This window comes from Sycon ciliatum, chromosome 1 (genome assembly GCF_964019385.1).
Source record: "Sycon ciliatum chromosome 1, ocSycCili1.1, whole genome shotgun sequence".
In the NCBI taxonomy this organism is placed as follows: Eukaryota; Metazoa; Porifera; class Calcarea; order Leucosolenida; family Sycettidae; genus Sycon; species Sycon ciliatum.
In genome coordinates this window covers 88720966-88741714 of record NC_088643.1, presented here as the reverse complement: position 1 = coordinate 88741714, position 20749 = coordinate 88720966, and the positions used below count along the sequence as shown (strand labels likewise).

General features: G+C 45.9%; 3 protein-coding genes and 1 non-coding gene across 5 annotated transcripts in view; 1 reads left to right on the top strand and 3 right to left on the bottom strand.

The window, feature by feature from the left end:
- Positions 1-481, bottom strand: part of LOC135806245 (uncharacterized) — a 32484-nt gene extending 32003 nt beyond the window's left edge. Inside the window, exon 1 of the mRNA XM_065320406.1 lies at positions 247-481. Coding sequence (XP_065176478.1) covers positions 247-392 — 146 coding nt within the window. The 5' untranslated portion in view covers positions 393-481. The remainder of the gene's footprint in view (positions 1-246) is intronic.
- A 197-nt stretch (positions 482-678) lies between these two features.
- Positions 679-751, bottom strand: Trnaa-agc (transfer RNA alanine (anticodon AGC)). Its single transcript has one exon. It is a non-coding gene; the product is annotated as a tRNA-Ala (tRNA).
- Positions 752-990: 239 nt separating this feature from the next.
- LOC135806250 (uncharacterized) lies at positions 991-13143 on the top strand. Its single transcript, XM_065320410.1, has 5 exons — positions 991-1249; positions 8688-9601; positions 11383-11408; positions 11660-11804; positions 12391-13143. The coding sequence occupies exons 1-5, from the start codon at positions 1144-1146 to the stop codon at positions 12418-12420; spliced, it is 1221 nt and encodes a 406-aa protein (XP_065176482.1). The 5' UTR covers positions 991-1143; the 3' UTR covers positions 12421-13143.
- A 589-nt stretch (positions 13144-13732) lies between these two features.
- LOC135806252 (uncharacterized) lies at positions 13733-20698 on the bottom strand. Of its 2 annotated transcripts, none has more exons than XM_065320412.1 (10): positions 20452-20698; positions 19477-19593; positions 19106-19270; positions 18269-18402; positions 17943-18042; positions 17240-17340; positions 16593-16759; positions 15531-15671; positions 14539-14650; positions 13733-14166 (listed from the first exon to the last, which is right to left on the bottom strand). In XM_065320412.1, the coding sequence occupies exons 1-10, from the start codon at positions 20542-20544 to the stop codon at positions 14148-14150; spliced, it is 1149 nt and encodes a 382-aa protein (XP_065176484.1). In that variant the 5' UTR covers positions 20545-20698; the 3' UTR covers positions 13733-14147. The 2 variants fall into 2 exon arrangements, with proteins under 2 accessions (XP_065176484.1, XP_065176486.1); XM_065320414.1 differs by having other exon boundaries at positions 20448-20695.
- Positions 20699-20749: the final 51 nt, after the last annotated feature.

Sequence of the window (20749 nt, the reverse complement as noted above, 5' to 3'; positions counted from 1 at the left end):
TTTGCATAGCAAAAACTGCTATGCAAAAAGTTGACATTAAATTCATCCCTCCATTGGTTCAGGGTAATTAGGAGAGGAAACAAAATACAGTGTATTATTTAATGTCTTTCGTTGCATGCTATACATCCTCGCAATACTTTCCAAGCGGCCTCTGGTTGCATGCTGCTGAATTTTTATGCATGGAAAATTGAGTGAAAATGATAAACAGAGCATAGCTAGCTGTGAAAGTCCCTTGTGTGGACTTACTGTGAAGGTGACAGTGGTACATTGGAAATGCTACCAAGCTCTTCATTCACACGCTCCTTCAGGCCCTTCAGAGTCTCTGAAGAGCTGTCCAACAGAATTATTCTTGTGCCGCTTGCTGGTGAGGGTAGACGCAAGCGAAGCTTCATGTCGTCGATTAGCCAGTTTTCGAAAGCCAAAACAAAACCTGAAAAAGCTAAGCTTCATTTTTGAAAGTTCAAAATGAGTGTACCATTCCCATAATCCCATTCCATTTATACGATATCACAATGTGAACTCTAGCTCTCCTGATGTCGACTACGTCATAAGACATTAGTTATGTCATAGGTCATGCATGGCATCAAGACAGATTCACGAATCACGATCATGGATCCACGAATATGCCGCATTATGCGCTAGACAGAAGAGAGAAAAAAAGGTAGAAAAAAGTTTGCCTGGAGAACCCGGGTATCGATCCCGGTACCTCTCGCATGCTAAGCGAGCGCTCTACCATGTGAGCTAGTCCCCCTGCTTGTCATTGAGCTCCGTTAGAATGAGTTTAGTCCTGAGATCGAGAACAGACCCAGCCTTGCCTTGAGAAGTAAGTAAGTAGTTGAGTGCACTCCGATCCGTGGCTGAAAAGTGAAAAGACAGATTCTGAGATTGCATGAAGCCTTTGGAACTGAACCATTATTTTTTTGCGAAGGTGACACATGAGCCACATGTCACAAGCTGTCTCTGCGTGTGCGTGGCCAGAACAATGATCGTTGATGTCATGTACTTACTCGGGCACGTCAGTTCATCTTCTTGTTGCTCACGTCCACCGGACGCCTCTCGAATAATAAGCGGAGCCCTGATTGCCGTAAGGCATAATATTTCTTAGGATATCTGGGCTTGAAGTTAGTTCGGGATGGTCCTCCTATGGGATTGCAGAACGTGAAGAAGAAAGACATGAAATTCTGGATTGTGTACGTAGTGTTAGTGATATCTTTAGCTGCATGCGGCGAAGTTTCGGGGCAGGAGCCGGGTAAGTGAACCTGAAATTTGAACACGGTTTCTCCAGAATGTTATTTTCAACTAAGTTACTTTCGATACATACCGGTATTATTATTATTGACCAGCTGCTAGCTCCGCTATGGTCAACGCAGTATTTTGCTCTGACCGGTCAAACCGGCGATGTATCACCAGATAAATGCTGCGTGCAGCTAGGTACGAGTAGCTTTCAATCAAATCACCATGTAGCATAGCGGAGAGCGTTTCATTATGATGAACGACTCTAGCTTTATCCCAAGACACAGGCCGTCCCTGGTATTGCGAGCCCACACACACTTGTAGTAGATCGAGAGTACATGTAGGCCATGCATAGGGGGAATTAGGGGCTGTGGCTGAGTTTCGTTGGATCAAACATTTTACCATGGCCTAAATTATGTGATGCACTAGCTGCACTTTAGTCTTTAGTTTAGGAAAGCTGAGCGCACACTTAGGGGTCGTCCGCAATTATCGAAAGTTTTTTCCAATCCGTAGTAGCTTCAAATTTTTCCTCACCCCCCCCCCCCCCCCCCCCCCCCCAGTCCGTAATAAAATATTATTGATGGACACACAACCGAACAATAACAGTCGTCAGCGCCAGCGCTAGACGGAAGGACTTCAAAGGAGTGCATGGAAGACGGTACTCTGGACGAAGGAGACAGTGAAACTCAAAAATAGAAAGTGTCGACTCGCCGTCGAATGCGCCGAACTTTATGATCCCCGGCCCAGGAGCAGCCAAGGAAGCGCGCGCGGGGGCGCAGAAACTGCCAGAACTACAAAATATTTGTAGTAGACAGTTCGCGCGCAGCCGCGCGTGGAAAACAGGGGCTACACGACAGTACACGTAGACGTACACGTGGACGTACACGTGGCACGCGCACGTGTCATTTCGGAAGTTTTTCAATCCGTAACTGGCCTTGACCCACCCACCCACTTTCGAAGCTACTACGGATTGGAAAAAACTTTCGATAATTGCGGACGACCCCTTATAATTTATTCATTAGTTTGAGAGAGTTGAAATAAGAAACCCGGCGATGCTGAGATAGCTGGCAATCCATGACAATGCCCTGCCTGTTACGCCAAACTCAAACAGATCCTGTATGAGGACATGGTGACGCACTTTGTCGAAAGCTTTCGACGTGTCCAGAAAGCATGCATCACACAGAAGGCGCAATGGGCATTGGGAATAGGATGAACAAGCAGAACGGCAGAAGCTAGTGCTTCTTTGACTGCGTGAAAAGCAGATTGTGCATCATCAGTCCAATGGAAAGCAGAATCAAACTTACTGTGTTTGCCTCAGGCTAACATCGACGTTAGAGGTTGGAGGAGGTCGACTGCTCAAGGAATGAAATGTCGGTAGAAGTTGACCTTGCTGAGGAATTTACGTAACTTCTTGACGAAAGAAGGCATTCAAAATTCCTGGATACCAGTGACACTACTCGGATTAGGTGTGATGCTATGAGCAGAGACGGTGTGGCTGAAAAATTCCAGGGTCTCAGCAGCGAACGCGCATTTGCTGGGGTTGATATTTAGCCCATTCTCATGCAGACGTTGAAGAACCTCGCGGACATGCTCCCGGTGAGTATCGAGGTCAGGACTTGCAATCATGACATCATCATTATAGACGTAACAGTAGGCAAGATTCTCAAGCACCTGGTCGATGAAGCGCTGAAAGTACTGTGCAGCGTTGCGCAACCTGAAAGGCATACGGGCAAACTCAAACAGGCCAAACGGGGTGATGATTGCTGTTTTCGGAATGTCGGCCTCTGCAACTGGATTCTGGTGATAGGCTCTGACTAGATCCAATTTGGTGAAGTACTTAGCCCTGTTCAGAGTTGAGGTAAAATCCTGAATGTGTGGGATTGGGTGTCTATCAGGGAATGTGGCTTTGTTCAGCGTACGATAACCTCCGCAGTGTCGTCAGTCACTGTTCGCTTTCGGCACCATATGTAAAGGACTTGACCATTGCGATTTAGATGGGTGAACGATGCCGAGATAGTCGATCAGGTGCTAGTTGCCGGGCTTTTGCAGCAACAGGATGTTTTATTGGCTGGTCATATTGTGGATGTTGTACAACGTCAGGAACCTCCTCTAACAGGGTCGTGATGGCCGCAGGGGCTGACAGAGACACCATCGACTCAGCTTGAGGACCGGTTTCAGCAGTAGAAATGGCAGTCACATGAAGGCCTGCCTTCCGATCTTGCAGAGCAGGAGTATGCATATCAAGGAGCAAGTGAAAATAGGATAGAAAGTCAGCTCCGTGGTTTGCTTGATTCACATCAGCTATGACAAATATCCATTTAAACCGCCGCCGAAGCCCCAGATCCAGCATAAGTGAACGCTGGCCAAACGTGCGAATCTGGGTTCCATTGGCTGCATGAAAGGGGTGTGTACTCGCCCTTGGAGCGTCGATCAGCAGAGGACGGGGAAGTATGCTGACTTCAGCGCCAGTGTCGACAAGGAACCGTGTACCATTCAGCCGATCCCTGACATGCAGCCGGCGGCTGGTTGAAAGGCCAGACACTTTTGCCACTAATGACTAGTCGGGGCGTTCCCCGCACCCCATTGGCAACAGCCAGCCATGCATTTGTAGGCCTTGTCTCCAAACTTCTTGTGGAACCAGCATAGGCCGCTTGCTGTGTCAATTCGGGCAGGTGAGGCATCCCAAGATCTGCGGCCCCGGGTATGGTTGTCATATTGTGGTCGGTCTTGCATGGTCTCGGCCAGTTGTTCGACCTTTCTGGCCAGAGCCGCAACCTGTTCTTGTAAGGCGATGATGGCCGAGTCAGTTGGTGCAGATGCCTGATGAACAGCATGCACAGATTGGGTTAACGTCATGGCCATTTCCCCACACGATCAGCCGTTGCAGCCAGATTTGTAAGGCTCAATTTGTTTGACATTGAGGCCAACACCATGTTCACAGAGGAGGGTAAGCGCTGCTAGAACAGCTGCCACAGAAATCCATCTTCCACCGTGGCATCGCCGAGTAATAGTTCCATACGACGCAGGAACTGGGATGGATTTTTATCCCCCAGTTCTTCTTCACTCAGCAATTTCCGCAGGCGGCTCTGTTCCGACTCTTGCGTTCTGGTTTTTAAGATGAAGGAGGGTCAAGGACCAGGTATCTAGCCTCCATCACGAAATTGTGAGACAGATAGCTCACTACTTGGTCAAACCTTGTACGCTGAGCCGTGATATGTCGAGTGTTAAACATGGCCTCCGCTTGGGCGAACCACATTTGCGGATCCGCAGGCCAGTAAGGTGGAAGCTTAACGGAAACAGCAGAAATAGAAGCCGCTCCGGACCGAGGGTGGGTCTCTGCTGTACCCGGGAGCGAGGCAGCCAGTGATTCCATGCGCTGCGATAATGCAGCCTGTTCCTGCTGTAACTGGGCCACCAGGGCCTGGCGTTGGGGCGCTGCATTCAAAGACTGGGCTGTCGAAGATATTGTACGACCACGTCCTGTGCCAGATGCTAGAGTCCTGGGGTTATCCGCTTGGGCATCCATACAAAAGTCCTCGGTGTGCAATTGTGGGTTGAAGTAAACTAGATGTGGCAGAGGTACTGCTGTGCTGGGAAGAACTATTTCTACCACCAGTGTGGGTGGAACTCGGGGTCACCAATTGTGGGTTTGAGAGACACAGGTACCACACAAAACCTACGTGTTTGTAAGATTTTAGAAAAACTGTTTACAGTTCCAGGCAGCTAGCAAAAGCTAGTGTAATTTACAGTAAACAATCGAGGAAAAAACCCATACCGAAACTCCTTGGCAAAAAGCTCCCATCAAACGGGATAGAAAAATAGGAAAAAGAAGGAGTGAAAATGGATATCCGAAAGTGCAAGCACAACAATACGGTACGGTGAAGGTGATCCAGGTTGAACCCGCAAGAATGTGTTGGATCTACTTCGTACCAGTGCTCGAAGAATATCTAAATAGGAATTTGCGAGTTGCAAGGTTCGAATTGGCATTTGACCTTAAGCATGAATAACTGTTCTATTAAAGTAAAACCTACTCCAATACTAGGGGCCTTTCGCATTTGCTACGAATCGAATGCGAAACGAAAGTTTGATTCGGCTCGTAATCGTTTCGTTGAAAATAGATTCAGGTTTCGCAAGTCGTCACGCAAATGTGCATGGCAACTACGAATACGGCCGTACCAGGCCGTACGGATGTTCACACGCACACGTGCCTGGATCATGGAATCAAGGGAAAAAGGTGTACCTGGCAAAACATGTGTACGAGCTCGTACCTGGACAAATAAATGTGTACCCGACGGATTCAGAGCACGCCACGAATGAAGAGGCTTCCATTCGTGAAAACGAGCTCTCCGCAGGTACTCTGACGAATCAGCATTCGTTTCATATCCGTATGCGTGGTGCGAAAGGTCCCTACTATAGCAAGAGGGTAAGCAGCAGCTTTCAGCCTGTTGATCAATATGAATTAGTTTAGGGCTGAAATGATCATTTGATAACTCCTAAAGATCGACCGATATCGTTAACGATCGATTTATAGGTTTTATCGATTCTTGTTGGCTCTACCCGTGTACCTTGAACACCAGTTTAGGAAGAAATTCCATAATGCCTTCGCTACGTTAGAGACTTTTGGCACCGCACTGTTGACATCTGAATCTTGTCATCACCTTTTGGCAACTGCTCTTATCTTTCTCCCGATCTCTTTCAAAGCCACAAATGAATTTTATTGTGCTTGAAAGTACATGATTGTACTCATGTTTTCGATTTCGACAGCATGTTACAAGGCGAGGAAGCATAATGCTCCTGACTATAACCATAACCCGGTTGGCAGAGTATCAAGCAAGGCTTCTATATACAGTCGTCCCTCTCTAATCCGGCACCTTTTGCTACGGCGTTTTCTGCTGGATTAACGAGGGTGCTGGATTAAGAAATCCTGCCCTCTGACCCGGCCCTACCCAATTGTATGCATGTATCATATGTACGTCAAAACGCAGGGTTTTTCCGTGTCGACCCAAGTATTTGGTGCACGGCTTTATATTCTCAATTGTTCTCCGGGAATATACACAGTGATAAAGTGATAAAGTAAAACAGAGAACATGTTCACATGTACTCTTGCACACACACGCACACACACACACACACACACCTGAAAATTGGCAGGACACTACTCCTTGCTAAAATAAGAAAGTATGGTTGACTGCCGTTGTCTCCTGGACAAGCCTAACCTGGCCTGGCAAGGAGTGCACCTGTACGGTACGCGATTTACGACTGCCGGATTATGAAATCAAACTACGTGCAGTTTGAGCGATTCGTTTCAAAAAGTCACTGCTGGAGGCGGAATTCAAGTACCGGATTAAGATGTAGGAATTGAACGAAAAAAATCGGTTTCGTCAGAAAGTGCGCCGGTTGGCAAGGGTTCCGGATAAACAAGTGCCGGATTAGAGAGGGACGACTGTATACCATGATTGTACAGTCAGTATCGCCTATAGCGTTGGTGTTTGATTTTGAGCATTTTATCACTACACTCATACCTCGTTTATCCGGGCAGTCCGGGACCTTGCACTGCCCGTAACTTTGAAATGTCCGTAACTCCGAATCATATACATCTTGATGGGGAAAAGGCCATCGATATGGCATATGACGTCAATATTTCTACGAAAAGTGACAAAAGAGTAGTAATATTTCCCCTGAAACTCGCCCAAATAGTGCCCGGTAGACCGAAGTGCCCGTAACTTCGGGGTCCGGATAACCGAGGTATGAGTGTATAAGCGATATATTGCTATGACCGATACTGCATGCAATGTATGCGAGTGGGGTGTCAAACGACTCAGCGCGCCGTGCACATACGCACTACATACATGTACAATGTCATGTAGCTGGCTGTAGCTCCTGACACAGAAAATCAGCATTTCCTCACGATGGAGGCATATTTTGGCAACTTGTACGAGCAAAACTCACCAAACAACACTCACTGGACAAGTTCTTCACGAAGAAGTAACACCCTGTTCTCCTCTAACATCGCTTGATTTTACATCAATCACTATAACCAAGAGTAGATAAACAAGAGTGTGCAACTCCGCGATGGGTTGGCCCACGGCGGAATTTTTTGTTGACGTAATCTTTTCGACGACGCACGCGCTGCGAGTCGTTTCGGAAAGTTTTCCCTCGTGCTCTTGGCCGGCTTTACACTACAAGGTCGGTGCCCGGCACGTGCGCTCACACTGCTCTGCGGCGAAATGCGCGTTCTTCTGAAAGAGGTGACGTCAACAAAAAATTCCGCCATGGGCGGGGGTATCTGCAGATTATGCAGGAGAGATCCGGAGTTGCACACTCTTGTTTATCTACTCTTGCTATAACCGATGCAAAAATAATGTAATTAAGGTCTTTTGAAATAGGAATTTGATCACTATGTTAGGCGATATAATAATTACTATAGACGATTCTTACTATACACGATAACTGTGTATACTTAGTTATGGCAAATGAAAATGAATTTGAGAAATTGATCACTATATCCGGTATATTACTATAGCCGCCAACCTTATAGGCGATACGGACTGTACTCGTATTCACTATCGGATGGAGTGCAAGGGCTAGAATGCTGTCACTGATATAGGCATGCATAAAAATCGTTAGCACTCGTTTTGAACACTAACGATTATCGATTGCACTCTTAACGATCGATATGCGAGTTATCGGTATAATTGTTTCAGCCCTAAATTAGTTCCACCTCCACCACATGCACTCTCTGGCCAACCTCATTCACACTAGCAACATGTGTCCGTAGATATTGGCAATCATGCTGACCTTTCAAGGCTTTCATACAAACTTCCAGTCAACTTCCCCATCATGCAGGTGGTTTATATTGGGCATATATACCCCATATATACTGTTGCCCCGGAGTTAGGGCTGAAAGCATAAGGAGTTGACTGTCAGTTAGTATGAAGGTCAGCGTAAGTATAGTACATCCCACTAGTACGCTTGTACGTGAAATATAAACCACCATACAAACCTCGGCTGTGCCTCAGTTTGTATATCGGTTTATATTTCACGTACAAGCGTACTGTTGCCTGTTGGGATGTATTATATACATAGTATTGCCTCCATACAGCCCTCTTTCAACCAATAAGGTCTCATCAGTGAATGTTGAAAATAATGAATGGCTAGAATTAATTTGAAAGCACTGTTTTATAAGGAGAATAAAATGAAGAAGCGTGGTCACGCGCTTAGAAGTAACAGGCATGCTAAGTGCTAACACACGGAGAAAAGGTACAAGCGGACACTGCTATGCTCTATAAGTGTACCTCGGACATACATTGAGAAGTATTGGTACGAAAGGCCTCATCAGATTTTCAACTGGCTTCTTCTCTTCGTGTGCTAATAAAGAGGATTATAGAACTATTCTTATGACCTCTGATACTGATCAGTGTTGAACGTCCATGTAATTGTGTGTGGTGTTACAGGCGGAGAAGGCACTGGCACTGCCTTACCATTCACATCCTCTCCTAGTGCCTTGCCAACAGACCCTGGCTCCAACCCAGTGATAACCGGAAATGGCTCATCAGTCTCAACTGCCCCTGCTGTTGTTTCCAGTCCCGTTTCGGGGTCGGGACTATCACCGACGACTGGGGGATCTACATCAACCCCTGGACCTACATCAACCCCTGGATCTGTGTCCTCTGTTGCTAGTAGTGCCATGGCTATGACATCCACAGTATTGGCGAGTAGCACCCAGTCTAGTGCAGCAGCTACCTCCAGTGTGGCCAATACCACTGCCTCTGCTGTGGCTACAAGTGCTGGGATAGCTACAGAGACCTCAGCTATTTCTGACACGTCAACTGTATCCAGTACAACCATACACACATCATCGTCATCATCATTATCAGCATCATCAACAGCGGTTAGTCATACAAGTCTGCCTGCAACAACTAGCAACACTGTGAGTACGAGTAGCTCGGTCGGGACGAGCGCGACGTCAACACCACGTCCTGTAGACATATCATCTAGCCCAGTACCGACTTCACCTATTACTACTACAGGTGAACCAACACAGACTAGACAGACAACAGCGGCAGTACCAGCAACATCCCCCACTCAATCACCTCCTGTTGTCACTACTACAGCAATCCCAGTCACACAAACTACACCACCAGTGTCACGGTCAGTAACGCAAGCTGCCACTTCGATGGCCTCGGTACATTCTAGCAGTTCAGCAGTCCAACCTACGTCAGCAACGAGTTCCGGAAATGGATCTCATACGGGAACAACAGTACTTCTAGCTAACACAACCTCACCACCACACCATGAGCCGGAAGCTGTGGAAGTTGGACTACCTGTAGGACTCAGCATTGCCGGTATCTTTGTTGTAGCATGCGTGGTAAGTGTGAGACCAAGTTATTCACATTGGTTATGTCGTTCCACTCTTGCAGCAACTGTGCGTCACTACCACGTTGGTGTTCTGTCCAGTTTTGCAACAGAAGTCCAGTGAGTTATAACGTTCAGTCCAGTCTCTACTCGAGTATCATGCTACTTAGTGAAGCAATCATCAGGAGACAATGCATGTGTTGTGAGGGTGTGATGACTCCACTGCTGCCTATTCTTATCAACCCGAATGGTCCCAGGCCGAAATATTGGTCTTTATTTATTTATTTTCTTGAATGCAGTGAAGACACCAAACAAATGAAATGAAAACCATTATTTTGGCCTGGGGTCCAGCAGGGTTGACCAGCAGGATTGATAAGAAGTGAACAGTGAGATGGACCTATGATTGTAGTAACTTACATGCATGTACATGCAACGACTACATCATGTGAGAGGACTGCACCAATGGCAACGGAAAAAAATATGCACTTTCAATATTACACTAAGCTAATCACTGTAACTTATTTGCTGGGACTGGTGTGTGAAGAAGAGGTGATATTAAACATACCACACTAGAACTAGAAGAGGTTTAGTGTCTTTGTAGTTTGTACATTTGCTCCTCTGTGCTCCCATCGGCTGACTTAGTACTTGAGAGTACAGGCCATTCTAACTGGCACCAACAGACCTGAGCAATAAAGCAAAAGCCGTATCTAGACAAGGATAGAAGTTTGCTAATATGTGCACGTAGCGGGGAAGTCTGTGTTTGATGATTTAAAGTTTCAAGCGTACTACAGTGCCTCGTGAAGAACTGGAGATGGTACTTAAAGGGGAAGTTAAGGCAAAAATTAAAATTTCACCAGTTGTAGTCTTCGGGGTGCTGAGTCGAATGGTCTTGGTCCGAGAAAGCTGAGACACTCCCTTCCTACTTGAATCCCAATCGAACTCGCGCACTTCCACCGAAACTGGGTGACTGCGCCCTACTAGATGGGGATTTGTATGTAAAATGTCACTAAAAGCGCCATTTCGTTCTTATAAAAGCACGGATGACCGCGATTGGCCCATATGTTGTAGTCTTTTGGCCGCTGAGTCGACTGGTTTTGGTCCGAAAAGGCTGCGATGCAGCGTTCCTCCTTTATTCCCAATCGAACATGGTTGAACAAGTGGTCACGTGCTCCTGGGTGCCCAAATCACCTGGTCACCACGCCAGCAGGCGACAACTTTCACACCAAGGTTCAACTCGAGTGACAGGACTGCACCCAAAAAAGGTCAAACAGGCTAGTAAGTTGTACCCTGCAGGCACGGTGACCAGCTGACTGGTGTACGCAGGAGCACGTGACCGCTTGTTCAACCATGTTCGATTGGGAATAAAGGAGGAACGCTGCATCGCAGCCTTTTCGGACCAAAACCAGTCGACTCAGCGTCCAAAAGACTACAACATATGGGCCAATCGCGGTCATCCGTGCTTTTATAAGAACGAAATGGCGCTTTTAGTGACATTTTGCATACAAATCCCCATCTAGTAGGGCGCAGTCACCCAGTTTCGGTGGAAGTGCGCGAGTTCGATTGGGATTCAAGTAGGAAGGGAGCGTCTCAGCTTTCTCGGACCAAGACCATTCGACTCAGCACCCCGAAGACTACAACTGGTGAAATTTTAATTTTTGCCTTAACTTCCCCTTTAAAATGCGCAGTACTTCTTACTTCAGTAGCTGTAATGCAAGTGAAGAAATTAAACTCCACTGTGTACAGGAGGGTATTGTGTTTGATCTTCTCTGTGCTTCTGTATCATTTGTTCTGCAGGTGATCTTTGTGGTACGAGCCAGAAGGTAAGCATACTTGTACTGCGGAACTGTACCGCGTGTGCTAGAAGAGGCTTATCATACTTCTCCTGCTATTGGAAGATGTTTGTAGCCACCCCGGCAATATCTGTTATGGTATTGGAAGAGTTTGGTCACCTCGTTGGGTGAACATGGATAATTTAGCTGGTTGTTGTGTTGACTTGAGACATGTCAGTTTCTGCAGTGCACTGGTGAGTGTCTTCTGATAAGGGGTGCATCTCTCCTTGCTCTTGCTGTAGGCGTCGTTTACTGCGAATGCAGCTACTACCACTGTATGCATTTGAACCGGAGGACAGTGATGACAACCTGCTGCGGAATACCATGGATGATGAAGAACACGGGGAACGAGACGCATCTCTTGACACCAATGGTGGTGCTGGCGAGGTAAGCTAACTTACATGAGCTACCAGTAGTCTACATGTTGGACAATCGCACCTTTGCTCTACACATCCTCAGTTGAATCCTTTTTTGTCGTGTGTCTTCCCGTAAAATAAATCGGAAGACACAAAGCAGAAAAAAATGAACAGGCATTCCTAACTTCTCCCATGTCTGTTGCAAAAGCACTGGTTTTGTGAAACTATAGGTGTGCACGCGCGTGTGCGTGTGTGGGTCTCTGATCCAGCCACCTAAACCTGTGTCTCGGGATTTCAGGTGCCACTGCGGCCGAGGTTTTTGGCGTCACCAGGACCTCACTTGCCACTCGAAGTTCTGTTCCCCGTGACTGAAACACTGTTGGTCCTTTCAGGACCTGCCATCATCTGCGGATGGGCATTATTGTATTGTATTGTATGTGTGCGTGTGTGTGTGTGTGTGTGTGTGTGTGTGCATGTGGCATTGTGACTGATGGGTGGGGAGTGGTGGAGAGAACATGACAGGTCACTCGAAACTGAAATGCCCATGGTCTTCTTGCTCCTCGATTTGCAGTGTTTTCTAAAAAATCTTTTGTGATATCGGTTTGTATTTCCTACAGCACTACCTTCCCAAGCTTCGGTTCCAGTAACGATACACACACACCCTGCAATACACGTACTTGAAGTACATGTAGTTGTACTTGCCAACAGGAGGGAAATGGAGGTCTCCTAGCACCACAGGAAACACAAGAGGCTTCTACTAATGAAGCTAGCAGAATTGCATTATTTCAGGCGACAGCGACAAGATAAGCTTCTGCGTACAAAGCACTAGTAAAAACAATATTTGTGTGACATTCTGTTGTTGACCGCCGTATACTCTGCTGCTGTTTTTTTTTGCTTTTGCTTTTTCCATTAACTTATACCATCATAATATTCATGCCGATTTTATGCTGAGTTATCATAGAACACACCATTTTTGATTTTCCCCGTGTACCAAACTACCATGGTTCTGTTGTGTTGACTCTTTGTTGATGGAATATATGTGCTGCGACATGCAATGAATACCGTATGCACGTGTGCTTTTTTTGTTTAGGATACCTGTGTGCGTATTGGCTACAGAACTGTAGAACATATTTCTAGTTTGTATTTCTAAAAAGCATGAACAAGATTCATGTTCATATTTCCTTTCTTGGCCAGCTCACACTATAGCGCAGTAGTGTTTCTCTTGCTCTGCTGCATAATTAAAAAGCACAAAGTCTTGTAGATGCCATTTTGCTAGAGCACCTATTTCTCGTTATTCTTATTTGTCTTATTTGTCGGTTTTGAAAGCATTATCAAGATTATTATGGGAGACACACCCATGATCCAAATCATCCAATGATGTGCTTGTGCAGTGAAAGTGTGAGATGGCACCCTGTCTCCATGACCATGGCCTTGGGAAAGTTCAGCTCGCGATATTTTTGGCTCACGTGTCGAAAAACAACGCGAGTGACCTGCAGCTCACGTTGAAATTTGGAGTTTTACGCCAAATTTGACGCGAAATTGTGCATCACGTCGGAAATAACGTGCATCTTAACCTCTCTAATTCCCACTCGTTAGACCTGAAATCTACAAGTACACAGTGTACTACTGCTGACTGCTGTGCCTTTTGAAACCATGGACATGTGATCTTGCATGGGAGTCTCGTACAGATATTTACTGAACTGTGTTCCCAAATCTGGATTAATTTGACTACAAACTACCAGAACTCTAGCAGTGAAAGTAAAAAATTAGTTGCATTATTATACGCACTCTTCACAGCCCATGCACCTGAATCCCCTAATGTGTGTAGAGTACACCTTATGTCTTATGCTCATGGGACACATAAAAACACTGCTATATTCCCATGAACACGACACGGACGTGTTTATTCTTCTTGTACCTCGCTTCATTTTTGGTCCTGGAATTTCGGTCCGCAACAGCTACATGACATGGTATTCATCAAAGTTCTGCAATTTTTTAAACCACCAAAGTCTTTCAGAATCCTACACAGGCTACAGCCTGCCTAAAATATAAGTTCACCCTTCATTTCTAGCAAATAAATGTATGAGAAGAGTTGTGATATGAAGTCAGCCTAATGCCTTCGAGAAAATCACCAAAGCCTACAATTGTGGAAAATCTTGCCTAAAATTGCGACAACCAAACTAACTAGAAAAAGGTGAAAATTCAACCTTGCATGGACAACACAGGGAAATCATGTCACCTAAGCCTATGGAAAGAATATGTTACGGAAATATGCCTCGATCTGCGCACAGAACTGTTTCGTCCTTTGTTACGGAAATGTTACGGAAATATGAAATAGCTTTTCGAAACCAGTTCAAGCCATGATTCTGTACTATTAAATTGAAGTGAGGTTCCTAACAAAAAAACACACAAATAAAGCATCAAACCCAAGATGAAAAGAAAACGCCTTATAATAGCACAGAACAGAATGTCAACGTCTACCCCCACGGTAATGCAAGAGGACATGGAGTGCCAGGGAGATTACTCACACTGACAAAGCTCATTTCTATAACATAAAAATAGACTGTACTTTTACTTGTGCAAGTGGCTTGACTCAAAGAGCAAGGGGTAAAGCATGTGACCACTGCCTATTCGCATAATAGCCTAGCATGTCATCCACACTGGGGAGATGCCTCTGGAGCGGCGGGGATAATATCGGGAAAAACTGGCGGACACCGTCACATCAGATCCATGTACATGTAGTAACAGCAGCAGACAAAACCTACTTTGGCAAAGTCGGCAGCGGCTCCAGCGAATCATTCCAGTCAACAACCTGGCCACTACTTGTTTCTTGCAGCCGTGGCTCAATGCTCATCGTGTATGTGCCAAACACACCACCTGATAGGAAACATTAGAGGGAAGTGCCAACATTCAGCACTCGGGCACTGGCATGTAACTAACAGTTATTTTAATAACTGACCAGTATATTGCTATAGGCACTATTGGAAATGAGTGAAAGTCAGTAAGAAGCAAAGCAGTGCATGTGACTGTAAGTACTAGTACACTGCGATGTCCCAGATATAGCGCCATACTGTATGGAGAGTAATTTTCACACACACACACACACACACACACGCACGCACGCACACACACATACACACACACTGTACTGTACTGTACTTGCTCACTGCCACAATTGGTCACGTGGGTCTCCCCGGGAGAGGAGAAAGAGACTCAAAAGGACAGAATATTTTCATATTACGAACATGTATGATGTGGCATGCTGTGTGGAAGTTGTTTGACCATCTTTTTTCCATGCGACCACACATTCTAGTCCCGCAAATCACAAACAGAGTCCAATCATGGCTCTATTGGTTCGTTGTTCGATATCTTGGTGGAACTAGCCACCAATCCTCCGCGGCCTGAGCAGGTGAGATCCGGGCCTGGTGGGACGTTAATACATGTATGTAGTGCTGTCTGCAGAACAATTACAGTGCAATGCTTGGCTACACCTTTCCTATCAACAGTTGACACAGGTTCCCTTTCTTGTGCTAAGAAACCCTAAAGTACCAACTTTTGCGGAAACTCCCGGCGAACAGGTGTCTGTGGTCTTTTCACTCCCTACTTCACAGAGCAAGGAAACAAGTACTAGTGGCCACGAGCCATGTGTTATTGTCCACAACACAAAGCCAGATACTAGATGGTCCGATCATGGGATAAAATGGTACGGAACTGACAATGTATTTTTTTAATGCTCACTGACAACACAGTTCCTTACCAGTGTGTATAAAGAGGACACGGCGTCCTTTGAAGCGCTCTGGCTGCTTGAGCATCATCTGCTGCAGTCCGTAGGCAGCCTTGCCGGTGTACACTGGGTCCAGGATGACACCAGTACTGCGAGACACGGACAGCACCAGGTCTAAAAGGTAGAACATACATATTAAAAGTTATCACGTGATTACGTCATGAAGGCTACCACTGTGTAGTCCACATGACATAAACACTAAACAGGGCTGGCTGTTAAGAATAAGCTCCTAAGAGACCGCACAAGGCCCTGCATTGGAACATACTGGCCAACCCTCCAGTTTTTCCCGGGAAAATCCCGGAAAATCAACACTCCTCCCGGGGTCCCGGGGATTTTAAGCAAACTCCCGGAAAAACCAAAGTTTTGTCTGATACAGGATTTTCCTGAAAACTCCATGGTTTCTCCCGAATGAACTTTTTTCAAAGGTATGTACGGTGCTTATTCGCACTTCGAACTGTGCACAGCACTTTGAAGACCTGACCATGCAAGATCTGCACTGACAAAGTGACAGGCGGGCGCCGACTGATCAAACTGCACTACAGCCTAGTACAGGGTCGATCTGTGCTGTACGCACAGCTGCAGAGTCGAACGTTTTTTTGGCGGGAAAAGCTCTTTTTCACTTGTTTTTGTGCCATCCAGGGATTTCGAGAGAAATCCAGGGATTCTGCATGTCTTGTCAAGGGATTGAGATTGTGGTGGTTGGTCAGTATGTTGGAAGATGAACTCAAGTCGAAATTATCTGAATGAGTCAAGGAGATCCCAAAGTACCCCCATCGAACTGTACTAGCATTATGCTGCATATCTATTACATTTTAAAAAGTGGCAGAGAAAATGCACTTACAGTGCAAGGAGAACAACATCATCATACTACAGTCGTGGTGAGTGAAGTCTGGACCGACATGCACTTTCAGAGCGCCATCAAACAACCTTGAGTACTGTAGATACATGTGAAAGGTCACGTGGCCTTTTGGTTGCAAGTGCAGACTGCCATTGGTCCACTGGTCCGGATTGCACAACTCCCACCACAGTGCTTACCATACACTTCATCGCTTGAGATGCCATATCCAGCGCCCTTGTATCCGTCCACAAAGTCAATGATGTCACGAGCCGCTACCTTGCTGCGCAGCTGAAGCACATCAAGCTCAGCATCTAAGCCCTGGTAGAAGTTGTCGGCATTGTCTGCAACGCACACTCCGTGAATTCTGCCACATTGGAGTATGGAAAACGCACAGTATGAACATTCAATTTCCACACAACTAACCAGCAATGATGCATGCTGAGCTCAGAACCAGATCCAGGACCACAACATAGGGGAGCCTATCTCAGACCCAAGACCTTGTCACAGAGAAGATGATACATGCACTCGACCCCTGACCCAGATACAGGATCTCGCCATGGGGAGAGAGGGTGCCCCTACCTCAGACCCAGATCCAGTGTCTCGTCATGGAGAGGGTACGGCTACCCCAGATGCCGAGGTCCCAACGATAAGAGAACACCGTCTGGAAACGGTGCTTGCGCAAGTTGCACCAAGAGTACATGAAAGTGTAATCTTGGTCCCACTGAAATAACAATGGCGCAACAAATTTCCAAATCATCACTGGCTCCACAAGGCACTTTGATCTTTGATACTAAGCACAGCGGGGCCATGTGCTAGTATACCTAAGCTTAGTAAGCTAGCTCACTTTAACGGTGATCCGAGAAGATAGTTCGCGACCGCCAGTCCACAGCAGCTGCCTCCACTGCCACAGCCAAGCACAATATCATCATAGTTCTCCAGCACACCCTGGTATACGCCCATAGTATGGAGAAAGAGAGACAGAGAGACAGACAATAAACATGCCACGCAGAGGATGTATTGCTAAGGAGTACAGTAGCAAGCTTCCTAGAGAGTGACGATATAGAGAAAAGCTGTGTCGTCACCACACATAGTGATCTTATGAGTTCCTTTCTTTGTAAATGCCTTAACCTGTCGTATCTCCCACTCTGGGACATATGCCTCACATAAATATCCGAAATGAAGCATTGTTGACCTCAGCTAGCGCCAGACACCGCTGATCGTGACGTCTTTTGCATAACTACGGGATTAAATATTCGCGGCGGAAGACGGAAGGGCGATTTTGGCCCGATTTTCGTGGAACCGCTTTAGGAGCTGCATCTGCGCCTTGATCCTAGAGGGTGGTGGTGTTCCTGAGGATGCGGAATACTCAGTCTAACTGAATCGCATGTAAACTGTGAAACTTTTCCCCATGCCCAAGCATACAGTTCTGACCACAAGAATTCCAGCAGTTCCTACTGCACAACAGCACCTGGCTCTGTAGAATCACTGAATCAAAGGCTGAAAGCTACTGCTTTCCCCATTTCACACAAACTTGCCGATAAACTAACCTGCTGCATCATTTCTTGGAAGGCCACGATGTATCCCCACATGCCAACTTGATTAGATCCACCGACTGGTATGACGTAGGCTTTCTGTCCCTGTGCAAGCCTTATCACAAACAACAGTGAAACGCATGCAACAAAAGGGCCATGACAGAAGGTAAAATTATTTGTACCACTACCAGGGTAGAGTTGGAACAAGGCATTGGTGTGCATAAGCTTGTTCTTCTGTGGAATAGAAACCTAGGAGAGAAGACAATGAGAGCCATCAGTCAGTAGAGCAGAACATAGAAGCATATTGGCATGACAGGTCTAGTAGAAATAAGAAAACTCACAACTCATCGGCAAGTGTCTTCATACGGGGAGCTAAGCTCTCTTTTTGACTCCCATACGGCGCAAATATGATGCCAGCACCAACCATCCTGTCGAGTAAAACATTTCCAGCGCACGGATAGTTGTCCGTTTGTTCCTGAGCAGTGAAAACAGCAGAGTGCAAACACACTGCACCAGGATAGAGATACACCATGGGCAGTCACATCTTCTTGTTTAGTGCAATCGCCAAAAAAATAGATGACTGCTCCTGACCATGGTCCTAATGGAGTCTTGTAACATACAAGCATGAACTGGGGTCAAGCACACGAATGGGAAGAGCATGTTAGCACATGACCATGCTTTTGAGCATTGGCTACATATAAAATTGCGGCTTGAATAGAAGTCTCACCTGAATAATAGCATGGTGCAAACATCGGCTTACATGGCCATAGCACTGCTTTGAAATGCCATTCTACAGTGCATTCACTGCGTCTTCTGGTCCACAATGGGCAGCCAAGAGACGTAGAATTCCCCGTACAGTACACATTGGGGGGAAGATCTAAAAGAGACTACTGTAAAAGCCATATATATAACGAAGTGCTAACACTAACGAGTTAACGAGGAGAAATCTGTCGTTAAAATAGAAATCGTTATACAGAAATCGATACATATACTGTCCTATTGAGCGTTGAGAATGAGTGAAAATCGTTACCTTTGGTACACGTAAACTAGTCAATTTTGGGAAATCGTTATATATGCGCCTCGTTAGAATAATGGCTTTTACAGCACAATGTACTTGTGAATACAGGTAGCTGCGCAACATGGCAACAAGTTAAGCTAGTCATTCACCAATTTCTTACCACATCTGCTGGTCGAGAACGGACAACTAAATATGGATCCAGACCAAGCTCCCTGGCTGCTACAGCTGTTGCTCTACCATGGTTGGTCTGAATGGAACCACATGTGATGACAGATGTACAGCCTTGCTGGATAGCATCAGCAAGAAGAAACTCCAGCTTTCGCACCTACACAACATGAAACAGTAGAGGATTTTGGTCACATGACTTAATATTTTTATTTGGCCAGTATGGCTGGACTGTATACTTGGTTCACTGACTGGTTCACTGCGTCATGCTTTTTTTGCAGTCAGAGGTGCGACCGCATGGAGCTCAAATGAGAACGGTATTGCCCAATGATGGTCTAAGCTGCACAAAGCGCAGCCTTTTTTTACCTTGTTGCCGGATAATGTGCTATGTGTCATATCATCCCTCTTGATGCCAACAGAAAAGCCATCAGGTACACCTGGAAACCGAGACCACTCATGAATAGGAGTCGGCAGTTGAGCAAGCTAAAACGAAGAAAAAAAGAGAGAAAAGATGATAAAATATTCATTACACAAGGCTCTGCCCTACATGGGTATTGAGCACTCTTTGGACAGTGAAGCACACCACTTGATTACGTAAAAATATTCATTAGTGGAGGAATGGAAAAAATTAAAATTAAAAAAATAGCTGCATAGGGCCATGTCCATATGCAGCCCGCTACAGTGAAATGGATACGCCTACAGTGTTATGTAAGGGATCCCATTGTACACCACCATTACATGCATACCGCTCACAGGCTATGACCAATACTGGCAATAGCCAGCTTTCCCGCAGCGGGCATAATCAGCCCATCATCTCCGCTTGCCATCACTTGGGAATCTCACTGCATTTGGGGTTATAGGCGATTCAGACTACGGCCAAAATCACGTCTGAACTTGAATTTCCATGGTGATGCAGTCGTGTTTCAAAATTTTATGCACAATCCCTGATCAGATCTATCTGAGTCGTAGAAATGTGGTCACATTTGGCCGTAGTCTGAATCGCCTATTAGGCAGTTTGACCGTTAAAAAATGACGTCCCGAGCATGCTTGATAATAGACAACATACTTTTGGGGAAAGCCCAACATTTTTTTATTCCTTACATGCTGAGCTATGATTAGACACTTTCTTCTTCATTTCTAGCTAGATGTGATGAATTATTATAACCAAGACCAACTGAGGCTGGTTGCGAAAAGAGAGGCGAGTCCTGTGATACAATACAATATGAGTATGGCCAACAGAGACCATAGTACTGTTCATAATATTCATAAGCGAGCATACTTGACTTTACATGTATTTTATGAACAATTATACAAGATCAACAGTCACTCTTGTATACCTACGGAAACTGCGGTCTTTGGAATTGAATCAACTGGAAGTTGCTTTGCCCAGTCAGGAGGAAGAAACGGGGAAATGCTTCTATAGAGACGAGCCATTCTCCCGACCAAAACCAGCCTGTCAAGAGCTGAATTAGGGTCGTACAGGCCAACTCTCCAAGGTCACTTCCAATCCTGATGTCGATGGGGATATCATCAAAGCTTTTAAAAATAGAAAAGTCCCTTCTTCTGTTTCAAAATCCCATTCTTGATAGTCGAGTTCGAATTATTTGAGCTTTCCCGACTCGCGTCACGTGGCCATGTT